Source organism: Porites lutea, chromosome 11 (assembly GCF_958299795.1).
Source record: "Porites lutea chromosome 11, jaPorLute2.1, whole genome shotgun sequence".
Taxonomy (NCBI): Eukaryota; Metazoa; Cnidaria; class Anthozoa; order Scleractinia; family Poritidae; genus Porites; species Porites lutea.
Window position 1 is genome coordinate 13,349,264 of NC_133211.1, and position 24,033 is coordinate 13,373,296.

General features: G+C 38.2%; 3 protein-coding genes across 4 annotated transcripts in view; all 3 read right to left on the reverse strand.

Moving 5' to 3' along the window:
- Positions 1–8,986, reverse strand: part of LOC140952904 (kinesin-like protein KIF12) — a 32,917-nt gene extending 23,931 nt beyond the window's left edge. Inside the window, exons 1-6 of the mRNA XM_073402354.1 lie at positions 8,522–8,986; positions 7,818–7,952; positions 6,052–6,136; positions 4,689–4,813; positions 4,339–4,408; positions 3,709–3,770 (exon numbers count right to left, since the gene is read on the reverse strand). Coding sequence (XP_073258455.1) covers positions 3,709–3,770; positions 4,339–4,408; positions 4,689–4,813; positions 6,052–6,136; positions 7,818–7,952; positions 8,522–8,658 — 614 coding nt within the window. The 5' untranslated portion in view covers positions 8,659–8,986. The remainder of the gene's footprint in view (positions 1–3,708; positions 3,771–4,338; positions 4,409–4,688; positions 4,814–6,051; positions 6,137–7,817; positions 7,953–8,521) is intronic.
- An 841-nt stretch (positions 8,987–9,827) lies between these two features.
- Positions 9,828–16,680, reverse strand: LOC140952916 (uncharacterized). 2 transcript variants are annotated; one of them, XM_073402372.1, is made up of 8 exons: positions 15,682–16,680; positions 15,209–15,319; positions 14,453–14,620; positions 13,656–13,771; positions 13,106–13,211; positions 11,984–12,115; positions 11,377–11,435; positions 9,828–11,183 (listed from the first exon to the last, which is right to left on the reverse strand). In XM_073402372.1, exons 1-7 carry the CDS (start codon positions 15,985–15,987, stop codon positions 11,385–11,387), a joined length of 990 nt encoding a protein of 329 aa, XP_073258473.1. In that variant the 5' UTR covers positions 15,988–16,680; the 3' UTR covers positions 9,828–11,183; positions 11,377–11,384. The 2 variants fall into 2 exon arrangements, with proteins under 2 accessions (XP_073258473.1, XP_073258472.1); XM_073402371.1 differs by having other exon boundaries at positions 9,828–11,186.
- A 1,157-nt stretch (positions 16,681–17,837) lies between these two features.
- Positions 17,838–23,516, reverse strand: LOC140952626 (uncharacterized). Its single transcript, XM_073402059.1, has 3 exons — positions 23,035–23,516; positions 20,499–20,567; positions 17,838–19,715 (listed from the first exon to the last, which is right to left on the reverse strand). The coding sequence occupies exons 1-3, from the start codon at positions 23,412–23,414 to the stop codon at positions 18,812–18,814; spliced, it is 1,353 nt and encodes a 450-aa protein (XP_073258160.1). The 5' UTR covers positions 23,415–23,516; the 3' UTR covers positions 17,838–18,811.
- Positions 23,517–24,033: the final 517 nt, after the last annotated feature.

Sequence of the window (24,033 nt, forward strand, 5' to 3'; positions counted from 1 at the left end):
GTTATCAACAATGAAACTGTGTTTAGTGCAGAAAAAATTCTGGAACATCGAAAGAGAAACGGAAAGGTTGAGGACTTGGTCAAGTGGCTCCTCTATCCTAAAAAATTATCAACGTGGGAACCGGAACACCATATTTAGGATAGACGTCTCATTGGAAATTATCTTCAATCACAAAAATAATTCTCGTTTTTGTACTCTGCCTTGCTGCTTGGCTTATTATTTCTTTGATTTTCTCTTACCCATGAATTGAGTTCGGTAATACCCAAGGCAAAATATTTTTGGCCATGAATTTATGAACGCCTTCTCTCCGTTTTTCAAGTCTCTCTGTAATCTTTTTGTAAGTTGTTGTTTACATTATGTCATGAATTTGACAAGTTTTTGTCTTCTGAAGTTCAGGTTAAGTTGTCTTCAGTATCAAGTTATGCGCACGTGAAATTATTGCATCTAATGTCTTTTTAAAATCTTTTGATCTATTAGCTGTCTATGTTTATGTTTTGTTTCTGAGGCTATTTTGTTGAAGTCGTTTCTGTAAAATAGTTATTATAACCTTAGACGTCGGAAATTAGATAATTAGATACATTACGTGCTTTGTAATAGTTATTTTGCAAAGTTGCTTGCATTGGTATTTCGTCATGTATTCAATCACCGATTCTTCTGTTGTTCTTTGATGGCTTGTCAGTGATTTTTGGTCACATTTGTGCTCCAGTTAGTCCATCAGCTAAGGGGTTTGTATGGCTCACTTAAGAGGAAGAAAAAACATGTATAATCTAAATCTTTGAGAAAAAAGCATCACAAAAATGCATGACAGCAAGGATAGAACGGTAGCTTTCATTTTGTAAATCGAATTTTAAATTTGCCACTTAAACCCTTATTTTGGTCGCTATCTTGGAGTTTGACCTTCCCGCCTTAAGCTCGGGATGAATCTCATAGTAAGCACAAGCACATCCACACTGTGCCACTTCTTTCCGTACAGTTCACACACGGGTGCTTACGTATCTTGAATTTAAAGTTCTCATTGGATACTGATCACTCTTTCCCACGATACTCGCCATAACTGGACTGTTTTTCACTTCCCTTTACCAAAGAAGGCAGTGATGTTATCACAACCTGTGGTCAAGTTTACACCGATAAGGACTCCTCATGAAGCAGTGGTTAACTTTGCCGCGGTCGATTTGCATCAAACGTTCGCCCCTCTTCCCTTTTTCATGTAGCACCTTTTCAAAGTCAAGCTTTTGCTATGAGCAAGAAGTAGGAGAAAGACATCTGCTCAGTGTGTAAGAGTGCATCACACTTTCATTCCTGCGCGCATGCCGAGCATGGAGAACAATACGCCTATCAGCCTCTTCGTAACGGAACTGTACCTCAGGAACAGCGTCTCTGATCACCATATATCTTCGCTCGACTGGTCTTCGGTTGTCACACGTCCATGATCCAGTTGCCGAGTCTGCTTCTAAATGCTTCGGTTTTGCCGTGTGGCACAAGGAATTTGACAATTTCAGCTTATTTGTTTTGGCACGAAGCAGCTCGTTTCATGAATGTACAGTATAGTGCATCACAGTAAATCCCTATATTGTACACTTTCAGCGGTAGACATTATTTTCAGTCTTTTGACCTTCTTGATCAACACCTCGCGCTACACGTCAAACACTACGTCTACGAGCCTGCTGCGCGAAGCTAGTTACTCTAAGTGACCACATGGAACATAGCTCCAAAGGAGATCTACATTACGTTCTCGGCTTGCTGAAACTGTTCCCAAAGCGCCATCCGAGCACAAGAGGAAGTGCTAGATCCTTGTTGCAAACCTTACGCACAGCCTTCACCTTGGCTTTCTTTGTTGGATCAAAGCATGCGTAGGATTGGATGAGCAACTGCTTATTACAAAGTCATTCGCTGGCTGCTCTCTTTTGCCCGTGGAGGGCAGTCAGTCATCACTTACTTCTGTGTGGACAAGCTTAGCGAGTTGCAAATCTCTCTCGTTGGTGAACTTAGTTCGGCCATTACATTGATTTTGATGAGATGTGCTGGGAATTCACATTCAGCTGAAACCTCAGAAACTGATTCCGGTCGATAACGCGTGACTGTATAAGGTTGTCCATTAAGAAATCGTTTTCAAGTTGAGACTCTATTCAACACACTTGCAATGTAAGAATATGATTTATTTACTTACTCTTTTCTAAAACAATTTTCTAAGCCTCATATTTCTTCTAGTTATTATTCAAACAGGGGCACCCAACGAGAATATAGTTCAACACTTAAACATAGCATTGTTAAACGTATTTTAGCATTTAAACGGTAGATATAGGCATATTTTTATCCCCTAAAAATTTTTCATCTGTTCGGATTTCTTAGCTGAAAGTCTAGTGATCCGAAAATCTTAGGGATCAAAACTTACCTTTTCGAAACTTTCAGCCCAAAAAAAAGGCTCCCGAAAATTCTAGGTGACCTTTTTAGGGTAAAAATCCGTTAAAAATTGGCAATTACACCATTTTTTAGATGTTCGAAAATCCTAGGAGAGGTAGGAAAGCAAGAAATTTTACAACAAATGTTCCGAAAATCCTAGATCTCAAATCGTCTTCCGAACAGATATTTTCCGAAAATTGTCGTTGGGTGCTCCTGTAGGTTTAGGTGGTTTTGATCTATATTCTATTTGGGTGCCCCTTAAAGCTTATGTTCGCGACCGGCGATGTTTTCAAAATGTTGGTATTTTATCCAGTCTTAGTACGTTAGTACGCTTAGTACGGCAATGTTCTATGTATGTGGGTATTTTTTCGGTCTTAGTACGTTAGTACGCTTAGTACGGCCATGTTCTTTGTATGTGTGTATTTTTTCGGTCTTAGTACGTTAGTACGCTTAGTACGGCAATGTTCTATGTATGTGGGTATTTTTTCGGTCTTAGTACATTAGTACGCTTAGTACGGCCATGTTCTATGTATGTGGGTATTTTTTCGGTCTTAGTACGTTAGTACGCTTAGTACGGCCATGTTCTCACTGTGTTCTATGCATGTCTGTATTTTATTCGGTCTTAGTACGTTAGTACGATTAGTACGGCCATGTTCTACGTATGTTGCTATTTTATTCGGTCTTAGTACGTTAGTACGCTTAGTACGGCCATGTTCTCATGTATGTTGTTTTTTTTTTCGGTCTTAGTACGTTAGTACGCTTAGTACGGCCGTGTTCTATGTATGTTTGTATTTTTGTCAGTCTTGGTACGTTAGAACGCTTAGTACAGCCATGGTCTCACGTATGTTGGTATTTTATTCGGTCTTAGTACGTTAGTACGCCTAGTACGGCCATGTTCTATGCATGTTGGTATTTTATTTGGTCTTAGTACGTTTATTACGGCCATGTTCTAAGCATTTTGGTATTTCATTCGGTCTTAGTACGCTTAGTACAGCCAATTGTTCCATTTTCATCCGCATGCATGCATGGCTTTCTTCAGCTTTGCCACAGAGCACAGCATGTAACAAAGACAGCTGATATAACACTCAGTGACTAAGGGAATAAAACAGGCCCTCTTCACACCTAACCCTCTGGAGTGGTAAATAAAGACATCAGAGTCCAGTATACAGAAAATAAACTAACAAAGAACTTACTAAATTCTAAGTACACTTGTCCGGCGTACTAAGCAAAAAAAATTCAAAAGAGGTGCCTAGAATGGGCAGCATATGCAATAATGCACTGGCTCAATCACTCCTCACAAATACAAACCTCTCAATCAGCCCCTGCATGTCTGGATCAGGAATAAACCTCTCCTTGTCAGCAGAATTTTCCTACAATAAATTAGGACAATCCATTCAATACCTGCAAAAGAGTTCCCTCCCTTAAGCTTTTCTTTTTTCAAGAAAGAGAGATTAAATTTGTGTGACTTCATTAACTACCAAAGCTGTACTGTCTGGAGACTTCCATTCCAACCGTGCTGGATAGGCCTGTTCAAAAACAGCCATCCCTGGGGTGATTCCTTAGAGACTTATGGTACTTCTTGTAATAGACCACATGGGGATGCTCTGCCCCTAAGGGGTACCTTTCAATCTAAAGGTACAAGTAAAACGGTGGGGATTTTTGCAAAGTACAATTCAGTGGGTTTTGTTTGGCACACCCCCAACAAGAATTCCTTAGAGTACCCCCGCCCCCTCCACAACCTGCCCCACGTTATTTGCACACAACTGCAACTCTTTTCAGATTATCTAAGCATTATCTGAGCCTTTCATTTCTCTTTGAGAGTGAGGGAATTTGCAAGAAAAGGTGTGAAAATATTGCAGTATAGATGAAATGACGGTGATGGCAAAACAGTAAATCTTAACATTCCAGCAAATTTTAAGAATCAAGTGTCTTAGTTACCAGTGGGCCAGTGATAGTGTGGGTCTTTCCTGATCCAGTCTGGCCATAAGCAAAAGCTGTACATGAATATCTAAATAAAGTAAAAAAGAAACACACACACACTCACACACAAGCAAAAAGTACTGAGTATATTATGAAACTTCTGGTGGGCTTATTTAGCACAGGAGCATTTAAAATACTAGACAGCAAAATGGCTCATTTTTTCAGGGCTTGAATAAAGCCCCTTCCATTAGTCTGGGACAAGTGGATTTCTTGCTGGGCAAATATTTTTTACTTTTTTAAAAAAAATTTTGAAGTTGTTTTGAAGCCCTGTTTTTAAACTTGAAATGGCCTGATCATTATTAACAAACCCTTCAACAGCCATCTCCACCAAATGTTTGATGCCACATTCATTGAACATCTCCTTCTGAGTAGTTTCCTCACCAAATGCTGCATTAAAGGTGAAAGGCTTGATCTGGCCAAAACTGTTATCAATCTGCAAAAACAGGTGAAGAAAAATAAACTCCTGTCTCAAGTGAAATAAAAAATCACTAATATGAAATGTGAAAACTGATGTCAATTACAACAAAGTTTTATTGATTCATGGTGGAGGCATATGTGGCCGAGTGGTTAACACCTTGAACTCCAGATCTGGAGTTCCAAGCCTCGCCCACTGCATTGTATCCTTAGACAAGGAATTTTACTCCATTTTGTCTCTCTATACCCAGGTGTATCATGGGTACCAGTAACGTACTGCTGGGGGGTAACCCTGCAATGGACTAGCATCCTGTCCAGGATGGGAGGGGAAAAACAGAGGAAGGAAAGAAGCAATGATCAGTTCAAAGTAAAAGCACATGGTAATTTTCCTGGACCTCTCCTATTGGTTATTCTTCTGCCCTGCTGTGACTTGATTTAATGTACCTTTCCCTAAATGTAATTTAGCCTAATTCATTATTCTAGTCAATTTTCAAATATTGCCGATCTTTGGACAAACCACATCAAACAGTGTCTTTGATAGACTGTTTCATGTTTCTTGTGATGTCCATATACACCTCAAGGTTAAACTGTGATCAGGCAGAGAAAAAAGGACTGATACCTTTTTTCCATGGGCTGCCAGCCACCCTTCACTTCAAATGAAATCGAATCCCCTTTAGGTACAAAAAAGTCCGCTACCGAATAATAATTTTGTACTCAGGAAAATAAAAACAACAGCTATCTTCAGATGTCTCTTTGAGAAACTAGCACATATTTTCTGTGGGGCATTATCAAGAGCATCATTTTCAATAATATTATTATCGGTCACAAGAATGAAAAAAGAAAAAAACCATTGCAAGAATCTAAATCTCATAAGAAGAACATCAAACCTATCTTCAGCCAATCAGAACAGAGCTTATTTATGGGTATTGTTTTTGAGAGCCAAACAGAAAAAAAGTCAAATTTTGGCTTTATATGTGTATTATGCCCTCTTCCCTCAAAAGAAATATACAGATTATAGTGAGAGGACATATGATCTCAGGCAACCTCAAAGTGGAATTTAAAAACTTGGCCATCCAGTCCCTCTTTTTACCCCACTTCTCAGTGACTGGATATTAGGCGATGAAACTCACTTTCTTGAATTTGAAGCCCATAGAATATGTCATTTAAGCAAGTACTTATAACCTAAAAATTCTAAAACAATCAAATATAGCAATATCCTAATAAGTATCTCAACGAAAACAAAGGCATGTTACTGACCCACACGGCTCCATTAGAATTTTCAGGTAGCTTGATGATATTCTTGTCTCCTCTTTCCTTCTCCGAAAGATTTAATGGTCGTGCTCTAAAAAACATAAGATAAAAGTGTGCTGATCTTTTTCTTTATATTTTAATAATAATAAAATTTGCTGCAGGCAAGGCGTGGAAAGTCAGGACTTTTGGCACTAACACACATCCAATTCACATCATGGACAGAAGTATGAGGTATTTTCTGATCTTTAACCACAACAGATAATATAATACAGTTACTATACTTTTATCAGGTATAAGATATAAAGTATCCTGGTACCAGGCCTTTGGGCTAGTGTATCAGCAAATAATATAATATAAGTAATGGGTATCCTGAAAGCTTAAGCTCCCACAATAGATTCTTCTTAGAACTCAGCTCAGTAAACTATGATATTTTAGGTAATGACAACTCCCAATCAAACTCAAATAAGCGCTCATCCCCACCCCACCCACTTGAGTGAATAAATTCTAATAAGAGACTTCCCCGAAGACGGAGTTTTCTTCAGAGTATTTTACAGAAATCTTGCTTTGTTACTTCTTCACATTTTGTTGTTAGCATTTATTATTTTGTTTATTGTTGCAAAATAAACATACTTCACTTGCTGAAAATGGTGAAAATTTAATAAGCGCCCAGCCTCGAATAAGCGCCGACCTCGAATAAGCGTCCACTCTCAAGGTCCAAAAATTTAATAAACACCCAGGGTGGTTAATCGAATAAAAACGGTACATTGTTTGGTATATTGTCATGACAGTCACAAGAGGACATGTCCCCTATCTGAATGGGGAGATTCCCCAATGTTTCGAACGACAAGAAACTTTGATTCTAGGTTGTATGACCAAAAAATAAAGCATTCTGTTTATCTCCCAAAAAGCACTAAGCAGTCAGTAACTTGGCAGAAAATTGGCAGGTCAATACATTATTGAAGTCTCATTACTATTCGTCCTCACTGTGCTACAGGTCAACAGTGAGGCCCTACCAGGGGGGGTGGGGGGGGGGGGGTCCCATGTCGCCCATCTGAATTTTAAAACGTCTCGTGTTGGTGTTTATAAATGCTTGTCGCTTATTGTCGGCTTTACTGTCACTGTGGGAGGTTGTCTCTTGTCGCGATTTCATTTTACGCACTGTCGCTACTTTTTGGGCCATGTCGCTTGTCGGAATTTACCCTGGCAAGGCCTCAACAGTGCAGGAGAAATTAAACTCATTTGATTGCATGCTTTTTCCAACAGTGCTGTATGCTAATGCCACAGGTACAGTTGTATACCAATACATTTTCATTAGCAATGGTCCAATAATGAATAAGATTTGGACAAAAATGTGAGTGGCAGCTAGTTTTGCTATTTACGCTAACAGCTGTCAAACAGCCAGTTTTTAACAATACACCATGCTGGAAGAAAAGACCCATAGAAATGCAAATTTTCTTTGCTAAGCTGTCTGTTTGCAAACGGCTCAAAATGAAACAACAGACTTTTATTAACATTACGTTTCATAAAGTTACATGGCAACATATATTTTAAAATAAATTGTCAAGGCTTCAAAAATCTGATTTGAGATCATCAACGATGATAATATTCTAACAAAATATGTTTTTTTGCAATAATCGTTATTTACAAGATTATCAGAATAAAATTTTTGATAGGACTGAATCGAATATGTTATATAATTAAGGAAACGGTCACGGCAAAGTTAACATAAATATACACCATAAGTAAACTTCGACCGAAACAAAATTACCAACCTTGCAACAACGCGTACATTATCTAATGCTTCGACTTCTGCATCGCTGTCTGAAGTTGTAGCTGACCGCGTGGAAAAGCCTGATCCTAACGTGGATGAACGAGAAGACCTCGCAGAAGTTGAAGCACTTGCACCGCTGTGGAAGATTTTGAAGTGTAACTACTGTGGACACAATTTTATTACTGTTTTATTGTCTTTTATGAGCCTTGTACATTTCAAATTAAAATTGCTGCAGAACTCGGTTAATTTTTCTCGCTCAGGTGGGGCAACTTAAGCTAAAAAGTGGAGGAGTTGCGCTAGAAAACTAAAATTAGCCATCCAATTTGTCATTTTTTCCGGAGAGCTTTTTGTGTAGCGAGATTCCAGCTGTTTTCATACTGATTGGCAATCATATCATAGCTTGATAAACACAGGCAAAGATTATGCAGCTGCGAGCGACGGTTATCATATAAAAGATAACAAATGTGTTTTTCCTCCTTTCAACAATATTCCACCACAATTTAGATACATTTTAAAAAACCGATCTTGATTTACACTAAATGATTTTGCGGTCTGTTAAAATTTGAAACTACTTAACAAAAATCAGGTTCTTTTTCTTGTCATGTTTGACCACAAACAGGAATTAAGAGGAATATAATTATTAAACGACTACTTAATAAACTTGTTTGAATTCAGTACATAAACTTTCCAAAACTGATTACCTACCCATTAACGGACGGAGTATCACTTGGAGAATCCGAGTCATAAAATGGTGACCTTTCTCCATCCTCGTATAACTCATCACCAAGTCGACGAGATGTTAAGGACGAAGTGCTCTGTTCCATCTCATGGATCTCTGCCATTCCAGTTCATGAGTGATTATTACAATCGCCTCATTAAACACAGGAAAAGAGTTAAATTTATCACTGAAACCAACTGGAGAGATATCACCGTAGATTTACGGCACTGAGAGCTCGTGTGACTGAGTGGAATATGATCTTATTTTGGTATCGGAGAGCGCGGGTTCGAATATTTAACCCTTTGTGCTTGTGATCCAGCGTTTTTTTCCTTTACGATGCACAGGTTAAATCGTTTGTTTACTTTGCAGTAGATTAAAATTTTCAGCTTGAGTAGGTCTGAACTTACTCACGTCGAAACTGTGATCCTAAAGTGTGACGGTCATGATCAGCTGAATCGAATCGCGCGAGCTCTTGTGATCTTAATAATCCTTTGGCGTCGTGTCTTTCCTCTGACGCAAGCCTACAATCATCACTCTTGGTGGAATGATGCTTTTAAAAGCTCCTCTTCAGCACAATACCTACGAGGTGATAACATATTTCCAAGTCTCACCAAAAACGTTCATTAGCCGAAAGGAAGAAAAGGAGACATATTTCCCACAGTCCGATCCCTGGACAATTAACAACTCGTTTTTCAATCTGGAAGTGACAAAAACGTCCTTAGAGAAAACATAAATCGATTAAAAATTATCCTACCTGTCAGTTGACAAAAGCAACAAAGAAGTTGTCGCTGAGCTTTGTAATTTGAATTCCAATCACAAAGAAACGAGGAACACAGGAAATACAAGAACAATCACACCACAATTTTAGCGCACGAGACCACGACAACGCGACGAGACCGAGACAATGAAAGTTGCTATGGGAACGCAATGAAGCTGCAAAACGCGGGCAACCTAACTTTGTTTCCAAACATTGCGTTCATTGGAGGAATCAAGATTACAAGTTAGGGGGTTTTCTTAACATTTTAATGATTGCTTTTTGCTTTTAAAATGTACTGTTCTCTAAACAATTAACCCGATATTTGCATACTTGGCTTTTTTTAAAAGCCCAACTTCAACAGACAAGCAATATTTTAATGTTTACTTTGTTTGTTTTTGGTTTCTTGTGAATGAATGAAGTGAATGTACTCAATGAAGTTTTTGACATGTTAATTAAGGCTATGAATATCGCGCATAACTACAAAAACGATCAAAAACGAGGGAAACAACAACCTCTAAAAGAGTACCACACAGAACTGCAAGTAAAAGTCTTTCGTTTATTGTCAATCATTTTTATTTACACTCTTTTTCACTCTACACAAAAAAAACCTTGATAACAGAATACAAAGTGGCAAACAAACATTCATATTCCTCTAGTCACTCTTTCACACAATTTCACAAAGATAAAACGTCACTTCTTCTCTCTTAAAACAGTACTCTTTGTCTTAAATTGTCCTTTACATGGTCATATCATAGGATTTTATCTTCTGGCCATTAAGTAAATAACATGTTACCACTAAAAAGCTCTTAAACTGAGAGACTACATTACAGTGGTCAAACCCCATACTTCACGTGAGGTAAACTCAAAGTAGCTAGGCTTAGTTTAGGCTCAATATTTAGAACACTGGTCTGCAGAGCAGGTGGTCACAGGTTTGATTCCCTGCCGGTCAGCAGGGGGTGAAGGGATTATAGCTGAGGAAGAAGATAAATCCTTTCATCACAAATGGTTAGAACTATGTGAGGCTGTAACGAACATGAAGAAATAGCGCTCCTGTCTCCAACGAGAGATGTATAACAGTGTCCTAAATTAGTCCTTTATCAGGTTTTATTTATGTGCAACAAGGCATTTGACCAGTGGGCATAAGAAAACCAGAAAGTTTTACCAGTATGTACAGTGAAACCTGCACTAAGCAGACACTTACGGGATCCTTGTCAATATAACACAAGTCATTTACTTCATATAGGCTCGGCTTATGGTTTCTCGTGTTATTGAAGCTTTTTTGCACCCACAAAGCTGTAAGAGCTTTTACACTTTGACAATATAAAAGAGAGACAAAAATGAAAAAAAAAAAACTTGAAAGAACTGTTGAAACAACCATGGAGGGACCCAGAAATTAAATTTTGACATACTAAGAATTAATGAGGTCAAAATCAAATTAAAAAAGAGTCAAACCTTTGTTTTAAATGAGATGAAAATTTGCCTACCTGAAGTGTGCTGAATGAATGAGATTCAAAATTCTGAAAATATTCTACAAACATCTTCACAACAGTATGCAAAGAAAGTTGTATCCAATAGCCTGTGGCTAGTGGATGCTGCTATTGGGCTAGTGAATTCTGTTCTTAACTTTCCTGAAGAGCAAATGAAGCTTTTTGGGGAAATCAAATAATATTACTATAAAGTCCTGCCCTTCAGGCAAGTAAAAAGGATGATTGGGCTAATACATGCTAGTTACAGCTGGCCTCAAAGGCAAGGTGTAAATAAAACTGACTTTCTTTGCTGCATCATGTACAAATACAATGGCCACTTTTACATGCTTAATTCAAAACTACTTGATAGCAATAATTTTTTCCATCCTGTAGGCTTCTGAATGCACTGAATGCACTGGATATAACCTGCTGGACAAACCAAAAAAAAAACACTGCAATTATTATGAAAGCTCAGACACCAAGGAGCCACAGTAGATGTACTGAAGGAAGAATTCAAATTCTTGAAACATCTTTGCAAGCTCTCCTTTTGAAGTTTGTCCCTCCCCCAAACCCACCCAAGGAGCTTGCTAGTGGGCTAAATCCAGATTAATAGTCTTACCTCCTTGATCATCTAACTGGTTTTCCTTTATTCTTGGCCCATTGCCTTAAAAGCTCATCCTTAGAAAGACAGAACATGATCATTATCATTAGTTGACCACAACAAACACAATGCAAATTAATTAATCTTATTTTATTTTATTTTTAACTATTTCCATGTCCTTTAAAGTACTCAAGTTCATTTCCTTGACATTTATCTTGTTTTCACGTTAATAGGACTGGTATATCACTCACCCACCTGGGCCCCGGGGTGGGGGGGGGGGGAACTCCCATATGAAACAGACGGGGATGCTCGTCGTCTCGCTTAGGGGTGTAAATTTTGGATTTTGGTCTCACTTAGGGTGTTCCGGGCAAAGCGCCAATATTTTAAGCCGCCAAGGTCTCATTTAGGGTTCCACGAAGAAACACAGAATTTTCAACACGAGACACCAATGAACTACCAAACCATTTCACTTTAATAGCTTTTTGGTGTAAAAGGAGCGATTTATTATGAAACCATAGCAACGGTAATATTTTAACATGTGAAGATATCAAGTTTTCACGTGAAAGCTCACCTGGAATTTCATTGGTGTTTATATAATAAATGGCATTATTAAATAAGTCAATACCTGTTGAACAAGCTGTTTCTCCATTTTTGAACAAAGTCGCTGCAACTCAATGGTAGCAATCTCTTTGTCTCTAAGTTCAGCAATCTTGGACTGAAGTTGCCTTTCCATTACAAAGCAGTTTGAACATTGGCCCTATAAGAATTTATATGAAATATCAATACAATATTAAAAATAACAAATATAATTCTGGAGCTTTTCAGTGTTTGGTAGACACCCAATGTTGGTAGTGTCTTTTAATTCATTACATACACATATTTCTTTTTAACTCAACATTATTTGTGTTTGAAAGATTACCAACACTTGCCGGTATGCCTGTATATGGTGTGACTTTAAATTTTTATTCCATCTGAAATTTTTCGAGCTGGTCTTATTTGTATTTTTCCTTGTCTCTGAGGCCCATTATATCTATAATCTGAGACAAAAGAAAACTTACAAAATTCAAATAAAAGAAAATTTGAAAGATAACAAGTACATGTTTTAATTTCCAAACTTGGTAGCAACCAATTGCGGTACTGATAGTTTTGCCCCTCACTTTTGGCAGAATATGTATTAAGATGGTTACCGGTGCCAACCTCAAAATAACGAAGGGCCAAGAGACTGGCAAAATTTTTTCCCTATAAAGAGGTTTCATTATCAAGGTTCTTTTTCATATATTTTGAACTATTACTGTGTCAAAGAAAATTGTTTGTTATACCGAGGACTTCACTATATTGAGGTTCCACTGTATTGCATCTATGACAAATCAGTAGCAGTTGATAAAAGAAAATGAATAAAATTTATTCATTCATTTTTAATGATCCATGACTGTTGTATAACATTTAAAAATGCATCACAAAAATTGCAAGGATTTAAAAAAAATCAGCCCTAGACAGTACATGTTTACCATACAAGAAAACCTTAGAGAAAAAACCCCTTGGACAAATATGGAACTTGGTATTATTTAGGACACTTTTATAAAGCTTGATCCCTTCCTCTGGGAATTTATTGAAGCTTGAGCTACTGGTATACTTAGAGTTGGCCCATTTTTTTCACATACTTAAATAGATCTTTTTCTCAGGTGGGGAATTTACATGAATTGACCTGGGAAAAGAAGTGCAGATGATACAGAAAAGTCATATGTACCTGATTAGAAGATTTCATAGACTGAAGCTTGGATTTCAGCACACCTGTTTCTTCTGTTACTCTTTTAAGCTCTTTGGTCAATTCTTCAAGTTGCAGTTGTCTTTCCCTAAAAACATACACCATCGGGTTTACCACCTATTCCCAAAAAAGCTCTCAAGCTAGAGAGATTAAATAGTTCAAACTCCTTGTATATCCCAGCTGTGTATTGAGAAGCAATCAAAATCCTGCTTAGAAGTCACTGTAACAATGTCATAACTGATTGTTTGCGGTCATTTATATAAAGCAAATAATATTACCATGCATATTTGTGAACATCAAGGAATAATGATAACCAAATTATTACTTTATTAATACATGTATTAACTAACTAGAGTTAAATCCCTGACACTGAGGGGGCCATAGAAAGTTTCAATGTTAATAGTGTGTCCATATTAATAAAAAAATTTTATGTAACGGCTTTCTTTCCCAAGGGACAAAACAAACTGTCTGGAATAATGAGCTGTCCATATTGACTGTGTTTTTTTTTTTGTTATAGTATGCAAATATTCACCTTGAGTTGTCTTTTAAAGCATCTGCCATCTGCATTTTCATGAGTTTGATCTTTCCATCTCGATCAGCAAGCTCTTTCAGATGCAGAGCTTTTAACTCCTCAAGCTGATGGTCAAACTTTAAAGTTAAAACAGTCATGAAATTAATTGGTTTTTTTTTATGATTTCCTGCACTGAAAGTGTACTTTTTAAAGTTTTAATAAAATAATATTGAAATTTCATGACTGTCCTTAGAATCCACTCCGTAACCAACTTTTGATAAAATATGTCAATAGTAAGCTTAGATAATTTATTGTTTTATTTTGTAGGGTATACATGTAATCAATCTTAATCTTCATCAGTAAGGCTCCTGAAAGGTGATCAGGAGGGTACCTCCATATCAAGATCTCTCACTACAAACTATCCATGTAAGACAGAGGAGAGCAAACTAGGGGTAAGGGTGCAACACTTATGATCCTAGCAGATATGGTCAGATAAGGTAAAAGTATGCAAAAGTACTGTGAGACTTTCGAGTCAGTGGTCTTTCATCCTGTCCAAAATATTTGCCATTTTCAAACAAGAGTATGAATTTTTCCTCAGTTATGTTATGACCCAAAGTGTTGGTACAGCTTGGAATAGAACCCAGGCCTACTACTTTGAACATTTGGTACCCAACCAATATTAAACTAACCAACTGGTGGGTAATGTCTTCATGGCTTTGCAGATGATCTAAACATACAATATTTATTACAAGGATCTCTCTTTTCATAAATGACTGAATAAAATTACTGTTAGTATCATTATTTCTACCCCAGCCTACCTCTTTTTGGATCTCATCCTTTTCTTTTGAAAAGCTTTCCTTTAGTTGATTAATTTCTAAATCCTTGGAAGTCACTATCTTCTGCTGTTCTACAATTTCTTTTTCTTTTTCACCGATGACAGCTTTTAATTTTTTGATCTGGTCATCAAGGTTACAGTTTGAAGCTTCCTGTGAACACACAATCAGACATGCAGATGGTCATCTCTAGCAACAAACCAAAATACACCACTTTCAATATTATCATGTACATTCTGTAATATCTGCCAATGCCCTAGTAAGTGTCCTCCCCTGAATAGGTACCCACCCCCTCAACCAAGCTAATGAATAATATTATTATTCTCTTAACCCAGGGCTGTCAAAAAGGGATGGAAGCCAGGGATTTCCTCCAGTTACAAGGAACGTGATCCCCAGTTCATAAAAAAAATTGATGAAAAATAAAGCCAAAAAAAATCTCTAGCTGTTTGATTCTCCGCTTACTGGTGTCATGCCTTAGTAACTTCTCCTTAATGATATGAATACTGTCCATATAATTGATAATTAGACTCTTAGCCCCTTGTTCTGTTACTGTGACAATGTTAGAACTAGGGTGAAAGACTACATGGTAATATTATTATTTTTAAATTGCTACTATAGCAATCAGGGTATTCAAGACTTTGAAACTCCTTACACTAACCATTTAATTCTATCGCAACCTCTTCTCCTAGTAATCAGTATAAGTTCCAGTTCTCTCTTTTCTGCTCAGAAACATGATTTTACCTGCGCTTTAAGTTTCTCTTCTAATTCTGATATTACTCCAGTTTTTTCCTTGATTTCAGTCCTTAACTGCTCTATCAGCCTTTGCAATGAAACAATTTTCAGCTTCAATTTCTATTAAGAAGCAAATTAAATATTAACAACATATATGTAAAAGGTGTGCATAATGATAGTATGGGAATTAATCACCTAAAAATAACATTTTTTGCATTTTTTTTAAAGAAATTCCAGTTGAGCACTACAGCGGAACCTCGATCAATACAAAGAACCTTTATGTAACAAAGTCCTTGGTATAACAAACTATTTTCTGAAAAAGAACCTTGATATGACAAAACCTCATTAGGGCGAACAAATTTTGCCACTTCCTTGACCCATTTGTCATATTGAGGTTCCACTGCATGTTCTTTAAAAAATGATCCCTGAATTCCTTGTATAAATGATAAAGTGATCTTCCCCTAATTTTCATTAAAGCTCACCTCAATTTCTTTGTCCTTGCCATTCTGCTGTGAGCTAAAAAAAGCTTTTTCCTCTTGTTTTGGTGAAGGTGTCTTCACCTCTTCTTTGCCAGAGCTTTTCCTTGGGGAGTTACTTGCAGCAGATGGTGTTTTAGACACAGTCTTTAACTGAATACCCCTGACAATATCATGGGACCACTCTGGGTCTCTTGTATGGCTACTTAATGGGGGTGAATTGGCACCCCACCCTGTTCTGACAGGGGGAAATTTAGTTGGAGAACGTCTTGATGTTACAGAAGGTTTCAAGCCAGATCTCATGCGAGACATAATGACTAGCCTAATCACACAAGCACAGCACTTGCCAAAAAACGTTCTCCTATTGGAGTCATGCAGATGATTGTAGTTCCAATAATTAACCTTTGTGATATAAATATGGAGTTATGGAGTTGATGTTTGACTTGAGCAATCCATATTTAGACATGACAATGTTATTAAATGATTTGCACATAAAAGCGGTTTTCGAATTTAGAGCCTAAAAGGATAAAACAAGTCAATCCTTTGATATATTGCGACGATAATTTCTAAATTAACGTCGCATTATACGACATTAAAATATCGTATAATGTACAGTGACATCACTTGACAACCATGCATGGAAACCAGTGTTAAATCTTCAAACTTTCAGTTGGTTGTCGACGGAGCTGAGATTTTTCTTCTCTCCAGAAAACAGCAATGTAGTAATAATTATAAACGAGGTAATTAAACGAGAGTGCTTCTGCCAAAACCTGTAACAACAGCCATCGCTATTAAAGCTTAATGTTTCCAAAGAGGAGCGTTCTCTTCCAGCCACATTCTCGTGAAGAAAGTTCAAGTACTTTTCGCCTTCAAATTAAAAGCAATGGCGATCGTAAGGGTATCATTAAGTTAGCTTAATGAACAACAACCCAAGACGTCAACAAAAAGACATTGCCCAGGAGAAAAATCTGCATCACAAAACAAATGCACAACGACCATCTGCCTTTTTTGTTTCGTTGACCAGAGACTGGCGCGAGTTTACTTGCTAAGGCTCATGGAATACTCTCAAAAATATCTGTTCCCTGTTCGGAGAAGATGTTGCCTAGAATTTTTTATCACTTGAGAAAGGCTAAAAATTTTTAGATAACCGTTCCTTTCATTCACAATTTTCGACGCTTATCTAATAAATTCTCCATGATTTTCTTAAGGTTAATTTTTTACATTTCTCTCCTAGGGTTAGGCTATTTTTTGTAGAAAAGAAGAAACATAAAATTTTTGTATTCAAAAATGTGAAGGAGGGAAGAATCAGTAAAATTCTTACTTTCGTAATGCGTTAAATTGCATCTTAAAGTTTGCGAAAATAATACTGAAGCCCTTGTAATTTCGAACAGACTCAAACTCCCCTAGGATGCCAACCTGCAATCAGGCGTTTCTTTTTTTTCAAATGGAAGAAGAACCGCCTGATCGCAGGTTACTAGAATGACCGAACAGGTACAAATGTTATTTCCGCTTAGAATGCACTTCTAGAGATCTAAAAGTGCTATGTTGGCCTAAAAAGTGTTGTCAATGTATTCATGAGGAAGCCGTCGTTGGGTGCCCCTGTTCCTTTAGCAGCTCCCAAAAGTAGCCCGATGTAATAAAAAAGTAAACTAAGGGCGCAACCATTGCTTTCATTTCTCCCCCTCCTTTCTTAAAACTGCTTCCTTATTCTTTTCTTTTAGTTTTTTGGCTCTACATCCCCAAATAAGAGGTAAATATTACACTGTACCAAGCCCTGAAAGAACAGAACTTCTGCTCTTTTCGTCTGTTTTCACATGAAAAGCCGAGTGTCTTCTTTAGGACCTTCGCGAGGTGTGCACCGTCTTTTACAGGGCCAGTTACGCTCCGCGCAGACTTGATAACGGACTAAGGTATGTAATCCGTTTTATAGCATCTTGTTGAATCGCCTCCGGTCGGGACTTTTTAGATGAAATTGTTCACTTCCTGCGTCGGGCATCCAGCATCGCTGGATCACGTTGAAAAGGGTTTTCAACAATCTCGTCCCCAGAACCTCCGTTACTTTTGTCAGCATTTCTTTTGATTCCAGCCTGAATATCAGAGCTTTCAGGAAAGCAACTACTCAATCGTAATGATGGTTGAAAGAAACTTTAATTAATCAAATTTTCAATATATTACCGCAATATATTGTTAATCTTTATATTATAAATTATATTTTAAACATCTTCAGTTGATACCCTTTTTACTTATGACGGTCCATGTCCACGAATATTGTCGTGCCAAAAATAAGACTTCAGAAATTCTCGGTAAAAAAATGTTTAAATTTTTTTACTACATCTGATGAAAGACACAAAATTATGACGTTACCCATGATGGAGCCGATGTGATTTGTGCTTTCAAGTTTTGGCCACTAAGAGGCTAAAACTGGGAGTTAATTGATAGATAATACACATAGCTTTCAATCGTGTTGATTATGAAAACGATTATCGTCAGTGAGCGATCGTATTGTAAATTTTATGATACAGAACTTGACAACCTAATGGCCTATATATTATATATCACATAGCAATGATTTTACTATAGTTCTTCTAATGTGGGCCTTATGTTTCAGTTAATTTCTTAAAGCGTCTGCTGTGATGCACACGAAATTATTTATTTGTTAGCAAGTGTGTTTATCACATCACTCGCCAGTTACCCTATGAATTTTTTCCACTGCTTTCACAGAAAACGGAACCACTCTGTATCTATGTTCGTTTTTACTGTCTTGACACAAGACTCTCGTGTTTGCGCTTGTCCTGCGTTCTGCTTGCCTCGGCATAATGAAAAATATATACGATAGGAGATAAATCAAGAATAAGCAACAACGTAGGCTATTATTATACTTGCAGTAAACTTGTTCTGATTGAGTATGATGTGAAGGAGTCCTTTATGAGCTTACTTAGAGAACTTGCTTAGCTTGACCGTCAGGCGGGGAACAACCTCGCTCTCAAGTTAGCTCTTTTCAGTTTCCCTAGACCTTGAAATCGAGGCTAACTAGGAACGAGGATAAGGTGTGGGGAAGGAGTAAGCAGAGAAGACCAAGGGTGACGGATTTTCCCTGATTGTGAAAGTCTACTAGAGCAGTAGCTCTTAGTTTCTTCTAACCAGGCTTGAAGGAACGAGCCTCTAAAATATGATGAAAGCTCCTTCTACCAAAGCGAGTCAGATATTGTAGAGGCATGTTTTGATTGACAAAGGTTTTCTCCTCCGTTCTTGGTCTCCTTTTATTAATCTCTTTGGATCTGTTTTGACTTGCAGCTTTGGGTGGTGGTCCCGTTTGTTGTCCGAGAATTTGAATAAATGCTGTTTCACTGGGAAGCTTTATTCCTCCCTGATATGATTCCCGTGCGCGCTCGGCGGTCCTCGGGGGTTCCGAGCTAAATACTTCGCATTTACCGACAGCTACACGAGCGGGTTTCGATTTTAATTTGGGAGACTGAACTGTGCTTCCCAGACGGAGATTTCCTCGAGAGACCAGTGGCCGATTAAAGCTCTCATCGCTGTCACTGCTGTGAAAGTTTTCTACAACCGGATTACGCTGGTTTTTTTCCGGCACCTTTGCAGTTGCGATGTTCGTCCCCCTAGGTACCTTTTTAACATGGCATTCTGTCCATTGAAATTTCGGAAGACGAATTCTTTCTTTTTCAATCCGCTTAGTTTCACTCTTGGATTGAAAACCACCTGAGTAGAAAAAAACTGGTTCATCCTGTTCATGATGCGGTAAATCCGGTTTAGACGGTACAGATGGCAAAACACTGTCTTCCGTTAGCTCCGGCGCGGTCCGAATAAGATCTTCGCGATTGTTCCTAACATCAGTTCTTTCTTCCTCTACTGTAATTGACTGTTTTTTACATTCAGGTTTCTGTGAAACTTTCTTGCCGTTAGAAGATGTAACAATAAACGGTAATCCTTCTTTGCTCAGTTTTGCGCCGTTATTCATCGAGATCGTTTTGCGGTCACCGCTCTCTGTTCTTTTACCCGTGAGACAGATGTTCTGAAGGTCACTGCAGAATGTAAGGCAGAAAATTAGAAATTCAAATCTCACATCAGTTGAATACAAAAAAAATAATGGGTCATCCTTTTTTATCCCAAAATAGTTTCAGGTCGACGGTAGCTTAGCGCGCGCAACCAAAAGCTTTTTGGAAAAACTGCGAGAAAGAGGTTCATGGCGTTTTCGTTTAAAGTAGGGTAAACTTACAACGGCGACCAGTGGCCTACAGTTAAAACATTATTGGAGGAAAATACGTCTGTTTTGCAAGCTTGATGACCTGTGGAAAAGGTTTCTTCTGACGCAAACTGCGTAGCAGGCGCTTCAAAGTAATGGGCACAAGAAAGAACAGGGCGCGCGAGGGAGACACTTCTGACGCTGTATCAAACACAAACAAGGATCTAGTTGGGGCTAGGGGCGTAGCTACCCGTATGTTACTGCGCATACGCGTGCGTGAAAAATGTCGAATATAACTGAAATAACTGATGCAATTGCCTAAGTAACCGTCCGTTTACCTTTTTTCAGATAGCTTTTTTTTTTATAACAAAATACTGTGTTTTCCCGATTTCGCCAGACGCGCAAGCTGTATTTATTGGTAATTGCCTCAAGAACACGGTTTTTAAAATGATTACTTCAGTACTGATAAAAAGCAGAAATTTTATCGAGCCACCTGCGTTAAAAGTATTTGAGAGAAGGAGTAGGCTTGATTTGGAGACTGTGGATACCTCTAGGAAATTTTTAGCCACGCCTCTGCCGGGCGACTCTCCCATGATAGTTACACTAATAGTGATGTACTTGCCTTCTCATAGCAGCAACTTTGTAGTAATCTGACATGGCCTCGATAAACTTCACTCGGTCAAAGGTTTGGCTAAGGCAGGAAAGCAAAGAGAACAATTTAAGTCAGTAGTTTAAGCCAATAGCAACTACTGGCTTACTTTCGATCCCTTAAATCAAACAGATGTGTTTGAAGAAACGTACAGAAAGATGTGCCATGTAAATTTTATATGGCAAGATCTCTGTTTAGTGCGTCTGTCTTATTCATATTTCTTTTCTACCCGGAAAGAAGTCATCGTATAATTGTCGACCATAGAAGTTTGTCTTAAGCTGATTTATCGGCTAGGGGAGGCTTGTTCTAGCGGGCATATGAAAACCGAACCCATTAAAAAGTGACAGGAAAGCGAGGAGATGTAGGTTTTAAACAGCCCAGTAAACAGGCGCTCCAAGGGACAACCAAGAGCTGAAATAAACCGCGCACTTGGAAGAGTGAAACTGTGTACACTTTTTTAAATGGTTTTGATTTTCAACAGGGCTGCTGTTGAAATCAGACCAAGCTCAGATGCCGTTGATCCCAAAAGACTACAAAAATTCTCGAGCAATCGTGGTTACTGCGATTTAGATCTTGACGAGTTACAAAAATCTTTTTAAGCCACTTGAGCATATGAATTCATACCGTGACTGTAGGCGTATTGCTGACAAACGTTAACTGAGAAAAACACCTTTAAAAATGGTTTAAGTAAACTAACTCGTCATTACTGAATAAAATCAAATTAAGTCTACGGAGACGTCTCGAAAACTAGGTAATTGAAACTTGAAATTTAGCTCAACATAAGCCAAAAACAGAAAGTGAGAATGGTGATAAAAAATACATCTAATTACCTGCACGGAACTGTGGTTGGAAAGATGTGTTATAGAATCGTTCCTCTTTTTAACCAAAGTAGATGTCACTTAGCCAGCTCTTTCAAATAGTATTACTCGTTTCTACTACGCGTTCGGCGTTAAAAAACACGAAGAGAGTTTAGTTTATACACGTGTCTGTATACTCGCTGATAATGTATAAATTTTCTGCGGAACTGATCTAAGTACCTGATCTGAAGTATTGACGCGATTTCCTTGGCTAGGAGTTTTCCTACATTTACATATATGCGAACGAACACAAGTGATGGGATTTTTTCCCTTAATTAGCTAACAACTAACCTTATTTCTACTTTTTAACGCAGTGATAGTGGCATTTCGCTGCTAGCAGAGGTCTCTCACGACTAGGCATAAATGAGAGACAGGAGTCAGGGAGAGTCTGTCTCCTTCCTCTCATTTTTGCCTCGTCGTGAGAGACCTCTGCTAGCAGGGATTAGTGGCATGAAGTTCGTTATTTAATTTGTCAAGCCAAAACCGAGAAATCGATGGGACGTCCTTTTTGAGAAGAGGAAAAGAAAAACATTCACAGAGGTTTTGGTAGAATGGCGTAACAAATACACTAATTTCATTGTCGCGCCATCCTCGGAGACCCAGGGGCAGATAGTGGGGGCGAGGGAAAGTCTAAACGGGCGGGAAAATAAGGCACGAAGAAAAGTAAAGAACGGCGAGAAGAGCTCTTCTCTCCGTTCTTTACTTTTCTTCGGGTACTTTATTTTTCCGCCCGTTTAGACTTCCCCTCGCCCCCACTATCTGCCCCTGGGTCTCCGAGGATGTTGTAGCGCGTGCTCGTTTGAAAAGGCGAACCAATATTGCGCAAGAATTCGACAGAAATACCGTGCTATCTTCAAATTTATACGATGCATCTCGCATCGCCGACCACTAAGAAATGCGTCAAACCATTTGGCTGAAGCACTCAACACTCCGATCTTTAAAATGGCAAATCTTGTGTTCACGCGAGTGTTTACCAGTACAACGGAAAACTGTTCATCCTGAAAAATTCAACACGCAATATCTAGCCTGTGTACAGACCTGAGGAAGGGGGGACGTCTGTACATAGGCTAGCAATATCAGGCAATACCGAGAACGAATGTTTGCAACAATGTTATTGAAATTATGCTCCAAATATTTTGCTTTGTCTGACTTTTCGGTCGAAACCCTCGGGCAACGTCTTCCCCGTCAATACATCCGTGTATGTAGAGTAAACAAGACATTATGTCAAATGGCTATATCATTAATTTGACAACTATAATTTCTAATAAAACAAACGAAAACAGTCTGTAATTTTTCGCAAAGTACGATTTTATTCTTTGATTTAGGGCATTACTATCGTTCTAAGCGATCGGCCTACCTTCTAGTTTCTGCAATCTTCGATTTAAGGAGTATTTTGTGGAAAATTCAAATAAACTTGACACCGATCAATCAGCTTGACTTGGATTGCCCATAGGAGACCAAACACTTTAAGGCAGTTTCTTCAAAATAAATTGGTCTCTTTAAGCAGTCTTACCTCTAAAATTTCTCAATGAATTGGGCCTTATATGATATCCTATTTTTAAACAAATATTCTCCTCAAGCAGAGCATCCCTTAAACTGGTTTAAAAACCACGCAAAACAATCAAAATACGATGTTAATAGTACTGACTCACCTGGAGCTGGCGATCTTGGGCAAGTAAGGGTCCGGAACATCGACACCCATCACTGGCCTCCACTCGGCCTCCGTTTCCAAAAACGCGCTGCTATGATTTTCTCGATACTGTTCTATGTAGCGTCCTGTCCTCTCATAATGTCGAAACACAAATCCACATTCGGTCATGGAGCATTTTCTCTCCTTCCTTACGTTGCTAAACGACGCGTGTGTTTTCGTTGGCTTCGAACGCGAGATTTTTTTCGCCAGGGAAGGCGTCCATCCACAGACTAAATCCTTCTCCCAGGTCTTGCTACAAACGCAAGGAGAGTCTCCGCTTTTTAGCAAGCGATTTTCAGCTGAGTCGCTATCGTCGTCGAGGCCTTCAGCGAGGGCCTCCATTATTTTTAGTCTTAGAAACACAAACTGACATATTTTATGTTAATAAGCCGCTTGGACCCTCGTCAAGGTATTACATTATTGATTCTTCTCTTCAATAAGTTGGCGCAAGAATCATCTGATTGGTTTAGCTAAGTACCGGAAAACAATAATATGGAAATTACTTTTGCTGAATTTAAAAGGAAACAATCAACATGGCTTGTCACAGTATTGTTGCTACAAAACTACTGCATGCAATTTCCTAATTCTTAGCTGTTAATTCACACTTTAAAGAAACATATTGCACGAACATGACAAATAGATTGTTCACTTAAGCAAAGGGGTGATAATTTAAGACTTCAGGAAGTGAAAAGGACTCGCAGTATAAAGCGTTCTTGCTTCAATTAACGTCTAGCCAAGTCCCGAATTGGCAAAATAAGAAAGACTGAAAGAAACCCCATTCAAGCCTAAATTTCTTTAATTTTTGGATTTAAAACTGCAAAAAAAGAAAAACAAAGCAAAAAAAACAAAACAAATTAAAAAAATGGTGATGTTTATAGCCTTCAAAATGAGCAAAACATAAAAATGGAGAAAAAAGATGATCAAGGCCTAAATTTTAAGGTGCCTATATGCACTTACCGAA